Genomic DNA, 13,359 nt, shown 5'->3' with positions numbered 1-13,359 from the left:
CCTCGACCGCAGGAATTAATCATCTCGTCTTGCAACTCGTCGCCGGCGTCGCGTCATTTTTCTGTCGCCGATGTGCTGCCCGCGGTTGCGAGTTTACATCCTCGCCGCGAGGAAAGACGTACCGTTACGAAAGCGGACTCTTAAAAGGCCCACTTTTTCGCCGTAAACGGAGTGAACGCGATTCGATCCTTGGGATACCTGAAGAGGAAACGACGACGTCTCGGGAATTTGTCTCAGAGAAGTGATCAAGCGCTTCCTCTCTTCAGCATCGCGAACGCAACGCGCTGATTGCGCTAGTTGCGACAATGGCGGCGATAAAATAATCGAACGCTCAACACCTCGCGTGCGCAGCGCTGCTCGAAGGGGGAGAGAGGCGTTTGAGATGTGAAAAGTAAAACTTGAACGGCTTTTAACTCCTTCGAGATCACCTCGGGATCTCTGCGCCACCCTTTTCCGCCCATGCAGCATTGCGGCGCGATGTTGGGCCATTATTATGCGACGTTCATAAAGGCCGGCGGGGCCATAAGCGAGGAATGTTAAATGTAACAATCATCATTGTTCGGCCCGTCGTACGAACGAGAAGCGCGACGACCATCTGTACCGGAGGCCCGAACCGCAATTGTCGATCGGCCAGATGTTGAATGTACGTTGAACAGGAGACGCGGCCGAGAAAGGATTCTTAATAGTCGTAGAAACAAAGACCCCGACACGATTGTGACTCACGGCTCGTTGCATAATGCGCGTTGCGAAGGGACCACCTGTTTGGGAGACGATTCCGATCTTATCGGTGGAAACACGGCGAAAGGGAGATAAGAGCGAACGAAATTACAAGCTTCAATTAATGATACTAATGACATTGGCAACGTGATGATTGGCAAATGAAATATCTGCACAAGTAATGAAGCGCATTAATGTGTACCAGTGACCGGACAGTTGAAATAGATTATGGCCCATGTTCGGATATATTTTTCCCAGTGTCTGACGGCAATTAGAAAATTAGTATGTGCTAATGGGAAATAATAAAAATATAGATGCTGTCTCTTGATGAATTTATTAACGATTGACCGTTATTTTGCCAAACCATAGGTGCATACTTATTTAATTAATTTTTATTTTAACACAAAAGTATCAAGTTGGGCATGTTTGTTTCCAACTAATTGCTAAATATTGGAGTTTTTTTGTTACAATAATTATTACTTTCATTCATTATTGTTAAAATAAATAATAAATATTTTCTTTTTTTTAAGTGGTCGGATACTGGGACGTGTCCGGCCATTGGAACGTTTACCTTACTCGGATATTTTCGGGGAAATTTGTCGAGAGTTTGGGAAATGGCGAGAATATTTTCGCACAACTGCACGGGACGACATCGCCAGGTGCGCAAAGATTCGCCGAGGTGTGCGACGAGTTCCGATACTTTCTCGCAATGAGCATCAGGAATCAAGGACATTCAAGCGGATTCCCAGAATGCAATTTCTCGTCCCACACGGTGACACAATCGAATACTTCGTGGACTTGTGATGACATAAGGTGTCTTTTGACGCCCGGCAAGTAACCAACACATATATTGCAAACGCATTAGCACGCGCTCGCATGCAATCGTATGCGAGACTAGAAACGCCAACGTTACGCGCGTTTAAACGCTCCTCGAAGAATTTTCTCCCGTCTGTATCCGCCTCCGACTGCGGTTGTCGTATTGCAACAGCTGATTCCAGAAACTGACGAACCCGCCGGTACAGAAGCCTCTTAGCGTGAACCGATGAATACGATTACGAATGTTAATTATCGTTGATTAGAGCCGAGCCTGATCGACAGAGCAGGAAGAATAAAAAGAAGAGAAGAGAAATCGACGCCGAAGATTCGAGCCAGACCGAAGAAGACTGGATTTCACGTAAAGATTTTCTCACGGGGTTTTAATTTTCGGTCACACAAGTCGAAACACTTTTATACGCTGCGTCTCTTTTACGTAATTTATGACCGTGATTTACATGTCTCGCCAGCGCTTGCTTCGTCCTTGCGTATTACCGAAGCTTCGTAAGATCGTTCATTTTATGAGCGTGTAAAGCATCGACTCCAACGGCTCGCTTGGACCGCGTTTTCGGATCGTCCAAGTTTAACTGGCCAATAATTCCCGCTGGCATGAGTACACTCGCGAAGGAACAACACTTTCGAGTACGGTGAGCGGCCGACTACGCGGGTGCTTTCACCGGTAGCCCAAGACCGGACCTCGGCGACATTCACAGCTGAGGAATTCTCACGATAAACCTCATGAATGAAATCCGCTCGCCGTTCGATTCGCGAGCTCGCCTCGGAATTTTCTCCTTGAGAAGCCGGCCAGAAGATCAAGCTTCGTCGCAGCATTTGGATGACAATGGGAAAATCAGAGTTTTCATTTAAACGCGACATCAATATTCCTCTTTTGTCCCTCCTTCTCTTCTTGCACGCGCCAGGACGTTTTCCTGCATGACGATGACTTCACCCGCAAATGATCGCACGGTGAATCACCGGGCGCCGATTTGCGAAATCGATCGCGATTAGCATTTTCATATTTTCACTTCTCGATCTCCACGGTTTTTACCATGACTGTGCAGGATTGCGTACACAAGCCGATCGTGCAAAACGCCGCGCGATCGGCGAAACGCACTTGGGCGGCGAGTAGACGTCATATTACGTAATACGCCGATTATCATGGCCGTTAAGCAACGGATTCCGGTTCACCGCCGAGGCTCGAGTGTTAAATCGCGGATGTAGCAGCGCGCCATTCCCGCGTGATAATGGTCAAGCATTTCAATTAGGAATTATCATCCGGTGACATTGAGCAGAACGAGAATGCTCAATCGGGTGAGCCGGATTAGTTTCGCCGGGCGGAAGAAAAGTGCTTGCTTTTATCAATCAGCTATCAAGCTATCAGTTATCTTGCTGTGACGCGATAGCGCGTAAAAATAGTCGTCTGTCATCTTCCTCTCTGCGCCGTTTCCGGTTCTAAACGATAAACAAGATTTTTCGCTCGGCGCAATGAAGCGTCACATTATTGTGTACACATTTATGTTCTCATAATGCTTCGCTGTTTTCCCTTTATCTATTTTATTTTATTTAATTGTCTCCTCGTGAAAAAGACGCTCAGGCAGCTGCCTTAATCTCGTTAAACCGTTTGTTTTCCAGGCCGCTGCTTCCGGTCGTGCGACGAGCGTGTACATTCGGAAATTGTTTTTGGTCTTCCGACGAGATTCTTTCTCCGTGGTCATCAATTAGCCCGTAGAATTTGTAGAAGTCCGACTTCCGCCACTATTAAGCCGGACACATCGATCTTGCCTCTATCTATAAATAAAATCGTAAAACGTCCTCTTCTTCTTTTCGTTTATCTACTTCGCCAGCATCCGACCCCATCGAGACGCTTTTCTTCGCTCTTATCTGTGCCGTTTACCCGTTTTTCCGCGAACCGCCTTCGTATCCGTAAAGAAATAAAAGCAACGACTGGCGTCCCTCATAAGAATAGAACGCGAGACTCACGTGTCGGTGCAGATAACGGCGCGGGCTTCGTGCGATCTCTCTCCCATTCACAGATATTCGCCGCGAAACATGAATGAAACGATTGATGAACTCGCGCGGAATATAAAATCGCCATCGCTAATTCCAGAAAATGGAAGAGCGCTGTTATTTACCCTACGATAGACGCGATTATTCAGACTTCTTTATGGACGATCGCGACGGCAAACAAAACCTCCACGTACCTTCTCTCGATACACTCTGCTGGCACATACAATATGCAACACACCATTATTTTAATAAACAATATATTTATGAGCACATCTCTCTTCATCAAATTACGATATTCTATGCATCCCTTCGGTGCAATTGCATAAATAGACAGGAAGAACAAAAGAAATCTTATCGAAATCTCTTCGTGCGATACTCGAACGAACGTCACAGTTGTAGCCCGAACGAAAATACACGCCGCGATAATCTCCAAGTATCGAAAGTCGAAAGATAAAAAGTAACGAGTCAAATTTTACTCTAGCCGTTCAAGCTGTTATAGCCGAGCCGTCTCGAGTTCGCGTCGACTGGTCTCATCGTGATTAGTCTTATCGTACGCGTCACTACTGCAGCTAAGCTGTTGTTTCCACCCGTTAATGTGCCACGCTTCCGCTCGTAATCTTGAACTTAACACGCGCGGCTATCCACAGCTTCGCCCGGCGTGTGCGATAAAAAATCGCGATAGCAACCTGCATACACGCGTATAGGTATACGTAATATTCTTTGCGGAACCAAGGGACTTGCGCTCTTCAACAATGACGCATCCGCAACCTCTCTTCCGCGAGAGTCCCCCCGCGTATCTCTCGCCGTCGTTCACAGTCGCCTCGGCGATGCGCGTTTTTCCGCGTGTAAACTAGGCTGGTCTCGACCCGGCGAGATTAAGGAACACCGTCGCCTCCGGGTGTACGTCGGCGATGAGGAATTCCACGCCGCCAACGATGAAAAACGGGGTGGCTGCAGTTCCTACTTTTTACCGCGACCGAAGTGTTTTCGTACGGCGGCGGTGTGTTTGCTTAAGATCGTCCATTCGGTGAAGCTTGCCGGCAACATCGGACTCGTCCCAGCGAAGGAGTTCATCCCGTTCCTCCCGAAACGTACAAGCGGATAATAATCTATAATTATCTCCGCGGCATAAGAGAGGCAAGAGGAAGAGAAGGAACGTCGCGTTCGATACTTCCGTAACAGTCGTTTAATATGGCGTGCTGGAACCGGATTGACGAGTCGACGTGCGAGTGCCTCGATGCGCAATCGATGAGGTCCGTCGATATTTTTTCGAGAGATTCTCATTTTCTATTCGGACGGGCAACCCCGTCCTCGACTATTCCGCCTCTACTATCGTGCAATCTGTTTCGCGTTATGATCAAAGATATCCTTGGATCTGGACGAAGACCTCAGCTCGGGTCGCGTCCTGATCATACGCCATTGTGATCGGCCGTTCGTCATCATACGGGGCCTCCAGCAGGGTGAAGAGCCTTCACGAGGATAGCGCTTCGTTGCCCGCTCTTTTTCCATCTCTCTTCCCTGCGCGTTTTTTTTCTCCTCTTGGCCTCCTCCACTCGTTCCCCCTCTCGTCGTGGTGTCGCCGTCATGCGGGCCGAAGCGGCACGTAATAATTAAAGCGATACACAATTTATCGCGCGTTCTTCGTCTCGTCTCGTCTGGTTTCATCTCGTCTGCCGCGAACGGTGGAATCGGAGCAGGAAAAGAAAAGGCAGGGGGTTTGTCGTGGATACACGCTCTCGTGGAAACGTGTGTCGAATGGATCTCCTGATCCCCACACGTGCGAGCATGCGGCTGTGCGAGTGGTGTTAACTTGACCGTGAGCTGCGGGGTAATGGCCAATGATTCCTGAGTAAATATCTGTGTAATTGCCAGTTTACGGGGGAAGGAGAGAGATCCTCCCTTTTAACCTCGGGGTGGTGCAATGTTAATCAGAGTGTACCATCGTATCGTCAGAAAAAATTATTGCAGATCGTATACATATAATGCCGATTTTATGATAAAAGATTGCAAGATATTCTGTATTCCTAAGCGGAAAAGTGAAGAAGAAGAAACCGAAGTTTTCCAAGATGTTGATTTGTTCCTTTGTTTAACAGAGAGAGAGATATTTATCGCATGAGATATTTATATATATGAATATATGATGTTACAAATGGAGAATAAAAAGTGCACAGTAAACATAGGCCGAAAAATCAAAACCCTTTTTGAGTTAGGAATTTTTCGATTTTGATACCGTAAATTATTTACATGCTTTCATTGTTCTCCTACGCACGGTGGGTGAACGAACGAGTATTTTACTATATTATTATTAATTATTGCTTTGTTAGTAATAATAAGCGTTGCGCGTGTTCTCCTGCCGTTTCCACGCTTAACATCTTCGAATTGCAAAATTGCAAACTCTCTCGGAAAAATTGGCTTCAGTTTCTTCTTCCGTTTAGAGACAATCTCACGATTCTTTTGTCGTCAGCCAGTACCAACGTAAGTCTACTACAAAAAGCAGCACGAAGCGATGCCGATGACACGCAGCGATCTCGCAGTAATGTGACCTTGGATTACGAACATCTCGACAGTAGTGAGAGAAATCCGCTGCGTCGTAAATTCGACCTTCCTCGAGTCACCGATGCGAGGAATGCCTCCGCTCCGAGGGAACCGCAGGACAATGAACGTTTTCGAAATGTACGCACGATTACGATTTCGTCACTTCCGATTATCGTCCTCGTAGCGACTCACCTGCCGAAGAAACTCGATCGAGCGATAAAGCGTGCAAGGATTTTTTCAGCTCGCTCCTGAGCACCGCGATTCTCATCATCGTAGCGATGAACAACAACAGCCGACTGCTGGCGGATCCGCGATCTGAACCGCGATGGTGCGGTACAGTTCATCAAGAGTCACACAGTCCACAGCGGAATCGACTCGACGGAGAGCGCTGTGGAACCGCGAGGCAACCGGAAACACGGCCTGCCGCGTCGAGTATTGCAAGGGCCAGGACAAGTCCGGGACCAGAGGCGTGACGAAGCGTGCAAGTCGATTTCGCGTGCGCGAAATAGCCAATTGGATGCAAGATCCAGTCGCTTCATTAACGCACGGCGATACTTATTGATGCTGGGGAAAAGCGGGAGGAAGGAGGCTGAGGAGAGAGAACGAGAGAGATCGGGCATCGGGCGAGGGCGTCAAACGACGCCGCGTCTCCCACGTGTCTGATATTTCAGCGTTAATTGCGCAAAATGTACCATTCGCGCGCGAATTAGCGCGCACCGGCAATTGTTCCAAGGTTCCTCTGAAAACGCGCTGCCTAATCGCGAGCGAGCGAGCGAGCGAGCGAGCGAGCGGCAAAAAGTCAACGCAGACCGGCAGCGAGCGCGATTAAATGGCTCTCCGCCATGCTCACACCATCGCTCGCACTCGCTTTTTCACTGCTCATTGTGAACTCTGCTGCAATGTGTGACATCTCGGTATGCGGGGTTCTCACAGAGAATCCAGGACCCAGTCGGCAAAAAGTGCGGAGCACACGTCTCTTGCGCCTTCGGAAACGGGAGCCCGTCCCTGCTCTCTCTCTCTCTCTCTCTCTCTCTCTCTCTCTCTCTCTCTCTCTCTCTCTCTTACAGCCCCATAATAAAAAGACGGGACTTCTTGTCGCGATGCTTTCAGAGTTTCAGGGCCGAAACGCGGCACGAAAATCTCTCGTGCCTCTCTCTCTCTCTCTCTCTCTCTTTCACTCTCTTTCTTAAAGTTCATCCCGCGCGCGCGCGCGCGCGCGACACGATCGCGCGCAACGGGATTCGTCGCAGACGGGAGGAGGTCATCGTTCGATATAGGAAAATTCAAGACAGATCGAGAAGCCCGATTAGACCGTTTAGGAGTCGTTACGTTATCGCGCGTGAGATCGAGTTACAGTTGCGGGACGGATTGGCCGGTGTTAATTGAACATTCGCGTCGCCTACAGTCTTCATTATGGAAATACTTATCACGTGTGATACGCGCGCGGCCAGTATCCCGGACGAGCTAACGGAAGGCGCTCGCGCGTTTTGCGACAATCTTTGCAACCGCGTGCGAAACGGGTCAGACGAGAGCGCGGACGCACAATGAAAGGTCTCCGCAGCGTGCGCATCGAGGAGAATCGCACGCGCGAGTAATATCTGGAGCTCGGGTGGAAACGGGGATAGTGACGTTTGCGTTTTAGCGCGGCTACATTTTTTTTAATGCGCCGACCCTGATCGTAATCGGCCGTGCGAAATTGCAGGAACACTTAGAAGCCGCTCTAAGAAACGCTCGTCGCTTACAATCGGCTGTTATTATTCCAACGGCGACGCCGAAGGTATATAATACGTGTGGACTTATCATCGAACTTGAAGTTGAACTTGAAGATCGTTATTTTCGGGTGATCATTCGATCGAGCTGCTCCTGCGGAGAAGACGAAATCTCAAATAGCGGCCAACATGTGTCCCCTTCCTCCCCTACCCCGCTGTCTGCGCAGATGGCGAAGAAAAATATGCCCTGGCTGAACGTCTTCCTGGGACGAAGCCCTCTGAAGAGAGAGAGAGAGAGAGAGAGAGAGAGAGAGAAAGAGGGGGAGAGAGAGAGAGAGAGAGAGAGCCGTGTCTATGTATCTGTTCGCGCAAAAAAGGACGCGTAACCGCACGATATGCGGTCGCGCTGCAGAAGAAGGCTCTAGAAGCTGTGAGAGGAATTATGCGACCTGCGCTGAAAATTGCTGCCGATCAAAAGACATTTTAAATATTCGGCCCTCCCCACGTATGCGGCTCCCGCTTTGTGATACAAATTTTCTTCGCAAAATCCTGTGATGAATTTTAATTTAGAAAAAATTGCTAGAGTACTCCGCGGCTGCAAGATCGAAAGGATCTCGTTGCCGTCACCGTCGACTCGTCGCTCTGCGTGACGCTCGCTCCACGATTGTGTTTCAAGGGAAGACGCGAATTAAGAGTAATCGCGGATTAGACGACGTAAATAAATGTGGATTAAGCCGCGCTACTGGCTGACGAATTCATCAACGTACGACCGTCACATGCCTGGTCCAGCTGTTAATAAGCGTACGGGAATTGTGTCGCTCCCGTTTGCGCCAAACCGCTCTACGTCACACGCGCGCTCAAACGACCGCTTGTGCTGTTCGTTTGCTCTGTCAGACGCAGCGTCGTGCTTTTTGCACCCTCCCGCGTTGTTCTTGACCGTCTCCCGCAAATGTCCTCGCGCGTCGCCTAGCTCGTTCTCACTCGTGTCGCGTTTATCGGGGTGGCGTGTTGATTTACCACCTAACGCGAAGGATACTTGAAGATCAATCAGACATCATCATCGGATAAATTTGCCGCTCGTTCAGAGCGTCCACGAGCGCGTTGAGAATCGAGGAGCAACCTTTCGCGATTCGAACGTCAAGATGTTCCAACGTGTGAGAAAATCATCGCGGAATACTCACCTGTTGGGGTGCGGTGTCGGCCGGCGAGAAGCTCGACAGGGCGGTTAGGGGTGCCAGGGAAGCGCATGAGGACGCTCTCGAGGGCGGTGGTGTGTGACCGGGGGTAGGACTTCCGCTTCCGCAGCTACTCGCACCGCCGCTCGAGGAGAGACTCACGCTGTCCGACCGCCCTCTCCACGGCGAGACCGACACGTGCTTCAACATTCCTCCTGGTTCTTATCTGCAATCAGGATCCACGGGTCGTTTAACGTTAAATCGCGAGTATTCGGCTAGTGAGCGAACCTGATGGGTCGTCCGCTTCAATGAATCGAGCACGACGATGATAAGTGACTTTCGATTCTACCTCGCGGGCATGCACGCTTTGCTTCCATCTACGGTTCTACCGTGAAGCGGTCGATTTGCACTGAGAGATGAGTCAGAGACGCGCTTCTGGCGCGTGATAAATGATGGAGATCGACGCGGGCAATGAGTCGCGGAAATTCGCGGCGGCGGCGGCGGCGGCGGCAGCGAGTAATTTCGCGACCCACCGCGTGGGCGACGAGTGTAAGAACACCACGAGTACTTTCGATTGCCGCTCTCGTCGCGAGGAATACGACGTGAAATGGTCACGTCGAGTTTCACTCATTGTGAATTTCCGCAGGAGTATCCTGCCGACAGGAGCGGCCGGCGCAGCGCGACTTGCGTTTCAATTAATCTCCTGGTGCGTTTCCTCTCGCAAGGTCGACGAAAAACCGTAATTACCCCGGCGGCCTTCCGATATACGTAGTGTCCAGCGACTTGTGTGGTTGCTAGCTTCCACAAACGTGGAAAGTGGCGGGAAACCTGCTCGCGGAAAAACCGGACGCGTGCAACGGTACACTTTAAGCGCGGCTGTGTAATTTGACGTCGGAGTGAAACCAGACCGGTGTGCTGCACATCTCGAACGCACGCACGCACGCACGCAGGCAGGCACGCACGCAGGCAGGCACGCAGGCACGCACGCACGTCTACCCTGTGGAAAGCGGGAAAGAGACCGTCCTCTCGCGCTCTCTGAAATATTAGGGTCCGGCCATCGGTCACGCACGTGCGAAAAACATATTTTCCACGAGCCGCACGAGCCGCATGAGACAATGAGAGGAACTCGAGGAAAAACGACTTCTATCCTTGCGTCATACGCAAAAAGTTCTCTCTTATATACACCTCTTCAGGGATTCTCAACATCTCAAGAAGCGAAGCAACTCCGGATCTCTCCGTGAGAAATCTTCCGGCACGGACAACCTCGAGAGATGAGGAGACTCCCGAAGCGGACATTACGTTTTAGTTCTGAGCCGTGCAATTTCGCCATCACGCATACGATAAGGCCACCATGTGAAACCGCACACGTCAACAGCACATCTCGCGTGTGTTATCAGCGGACCGACGCAGCGCGAGCTGCGGGCACGTGCACCCGGAGGATGCGCCGATATGATATCAGGAGCAACCTCGCGAGAGGAGAACGCAAGGAGACGCAAGCGAGCTTCCGGGCTACTTCGAGGAAAAAGTAACTAGACTTCGCCGTTGAAAGTCGAACAGACGAGTCAACGAGACGCTCGAACGTTGCATACTCACTTTTACTGATTCGCAGTCGAGCAGCCCGCGGTGATCGCAACAGCGCACACGTCAGCGCGCGGGAATCATGTTCGCGTCAAGTTAACGCACAAGTGGCATCGAAAGGATCCAAGTTCACTGTCTGAGACCGAGGAGGCACCTGGCAGGCTTAGCCGTCGCTTGATCGATTCACCCGATGGCCACAACACACCAACGGACTCACCACCTCACCGCGACTTTGAGGGGACTTCCGGCGCGCATTTCGTGAACGAGACGTCCCCCGCGCGATCGGCCCGCGAGAACACGAAAGGACCTCGGAGGAGTATCCAAGGAATCACTGAGACCGGCCGGAGGAGCGACAGAGCTGCGAGCCTCGCAGAAGAGCAGTCGAGCGGAAGGCGACTCGAGCTGTCTGAGTTTGAAACGCGCGCCGATGGATACGCCACGGTGTGCGCTCCGCGAGCGCTCCGTTACAACTGGCGAGAACGCGCGAGTAAGCCAACATAGTAAGCCCCGCGCCGGCGGGCAGGCCGGGCGGAGGAAAGAGAACGACCTTCCTGTGTGATACACGCAGCCGAGCGTGTGTCGGTGTGCACGCACGCACGCACGCCAGCGAGCTGCGGGGGCGACATTGCTCGGCCTGCTCGGAGCTGCCGAGCTCGCGAAAGGCGTAAGTCCGCGGAACCAGCCGCGAATAGGGAGACGGGTCCTACCCTTGATGCAGGAGCCCTCCTTGTCGCGACGATGAGAATGTGAAATGTCTGCGGGCACACGGAGAAAGGCGGACGGCTGTTGTACCTGTTGTTGGGTACTCGCTCGCGGAATAGAGAGATCGCGGTTTTTAAATATCAACCATTGTGTCGGCTGTCGGTGTGTTTGTAGCACGTGTGTGTGTGTGTGTGTGTGTGTGTGTGTGTGTGTACGTGTGCGTCTGTGCGTGCGTTCTTAGAGTTCTGGAGATCGTTGGTGTCGCCGTGGCTATCTCGCTGATTCCATCGACATTGATGTTCTTCGATTGGGTCTTTTTCTAACATCTGAAAATCTAAAATCTTTTTCTAAAAAAAAGTGTTTTCAATTATGTTATGCGTCGTACGATAGAGGAAAAAAAAGGCGACTGTTTTCGTGCTTATAATCGATGGCATTTTGCGCGTAAGGCGGCATTTATTACGGTGACGAGTAACCGTTGAAGTCGGCTGAGCTGGAGGAAGCGAGCGCAGGCTCGCGTTATCGGAGGGGAATAAATTTCACGGCGCACGAATAAAATACGAAGATTCAGGTATTACACGCGCGGTGCTCGCTCAGGTTCCGCGTTGTATTGTTGGAGGAGAGCTGTGCTACACGCAAACACACATATGTTGCACATATCACGACTCGGTCTCGCACCGTGGGGAAAAAGTCCGACAGGCCCCGCAGTCGTTACGGACAAGCACGTCCGGCAATTTTATTTTCTATTAGTTATTCCGCACGCGGGATTCTCCTCGGGCTGGAAGCCCGAGGTAAGCGACGTGTATAAGAAGATATTACGTGATGGCGGTGAACGCGGTGCGCTCGTTATGGTGATCATCACCAGAGGACCCGAAGTGTGTGCATCGCGACTTGTGGTAACTCAACAATGCATCCCCGGCATATGAATCGCTAATGTGAGTCTCTCAAGAAGATCAATGTTCGAGCGTAGCCTCGCGATAAGTTGGCAACCTGCTTGTCCGTAATCGCGAGAAAAACTCGAGAAGCGAGCGTGAATGACGAAACGACAAAATCCGGCTTGCCGTTCGGTATTTCGACATTTTCCGACATTTATTAATTTTTAATTATTATTATTATTGATTATTAATCTCTCTGACTGGACGATCGGAGATATTTCGCTCCGTTTCAAGCCGGTGATGCAGTCGGCGAGAGGCAAGGGGGTTTGCGCGCACTCGTATAATTTCTTATCGGCATGAAAGTTCATCGAGATCCCGTGACAAGGACGACCAGCTGATATCCGATCGGACCATTCATGGGTCTACGGACCGCGCTTATCTAATTCGCGCCCGGCCAACAAATCTCCCCGTTCCTTCCTCCTCGCGGCGATATTTTACATACGCGCCTGTACCTGCCACATTCGACAAAAAGAAGATGAAAAAAGTGAGACGCGAGAGAGGCGCGTCCTACGTGATCGTTCGGCTGCATGGGCGTCGTCGCGGAGAGAAGGGCCTCGCGTCTCCGCGAGGGAAAATGCGAGAGATGCACGTGGGAGTCGGCACGATTCGCTCAATGACGTTGCGCGCGCGCGCGAACGCACGCGTTTCTCCTTCCGATTCCTTTAATAAACTCGTTAGAGCGCGTTAGATACGCAGCCGCCGGGATAAACAATTACAGCTCTCCGCCGCTGAGAAATCCGCAGATACGTGGAAAGCGCGCGCTACGTTTCTAGCGCGTGCGATACGGCCGCCATTATGGCCCGCAGATCCAGATCGACCCGTGTATATTTGCACTTGCGTTCGTGTAGATGCAATCTCGTGCCTATTCGCGTCCCGGAAGCGCGAATGAGTCCCTGCCCCCTCGCTCCCCTTCCGGTATGCGATGACTGTTCGAGGCTGAATTTTCCGATCGATCGTTGCAACTGCGTCGTCGCGCTTTCCAGTAGTTGCGTTGAAGCGATTCTGCAATGGAGTCGCTCGAAAGAAGCACTACGGGTCGGTCCTCAGGTATTCGGGAAGGTGTAGGTTTCAGGTGTAGGGCAGCGGAGAGCGGCGGAGGGAAGAACGATTAGATACTTGGGTGGCATTTCACGGTGCCGCCAAGTGCAACGCGGGGTGGTCGCGCGCGTGTAATTCGAGGCCAATCTCGGA

General features: G+C 51.1%; 1 protein-coding gene across 2 annotated transcripts in view; it reads right to left on the bottom strand.

The window, feature by feature from the left end:
* Window positions 1-11,039, bottom strand: part of rau (RA domain-containing protein rau) — a 34,383-nt gene extending 23,344 nt beyond the window's left edge. The window contains exons 1-2 of one of the 2 annotated variants that reach the window (XM_011148811.3): window positions 10,550-11,039; window positions 8,963-9,182 (exon numbers count right to left, since the gene is read on the bottom strand). In XM_011148811.3, the coding sequence (XP_011147113.2) occupies window positions 8,963-9,166 (204 nt within the window). In that variant the 5' untranslated portion in view covers window positions 9,167-9,182; window positions 10,550-11,039. Of the gene's footprint in view, window positions 1-8,962; window positions 9,183-9,244; window positions 9,394-10,549 lie in introns of those variants that run through there. The other variant, XM_025305699.1, reaches the window with a different exon arrangement.
* Between the last annotated feature and the right edge of the window lie 2,320 nt (window positions 11,040-13,359).

This window comes from Harpegnathos saltator, unplaced genomic scaffold, assembly GCF_003227715.2.
Source record: "Harpegnathos saltator strain DR-91 unplaced genomic scaffold, Hsal_v8.6 scaffold708, whole genome shotgun sequence".
Classification (NCBI taxonomy): domain Eukaryota; kingdom Metazoa; phylum Arthropoda; class Insecta; order Hymenoptera; family Formicidae; genus Harpegnathos; species Harpegnathos saltator.
The sequence above is the reverse complement of the archived record's forward strand: the minus strand, read 5'-3'. Positions and strand labels throughout refer to the sequence as shown.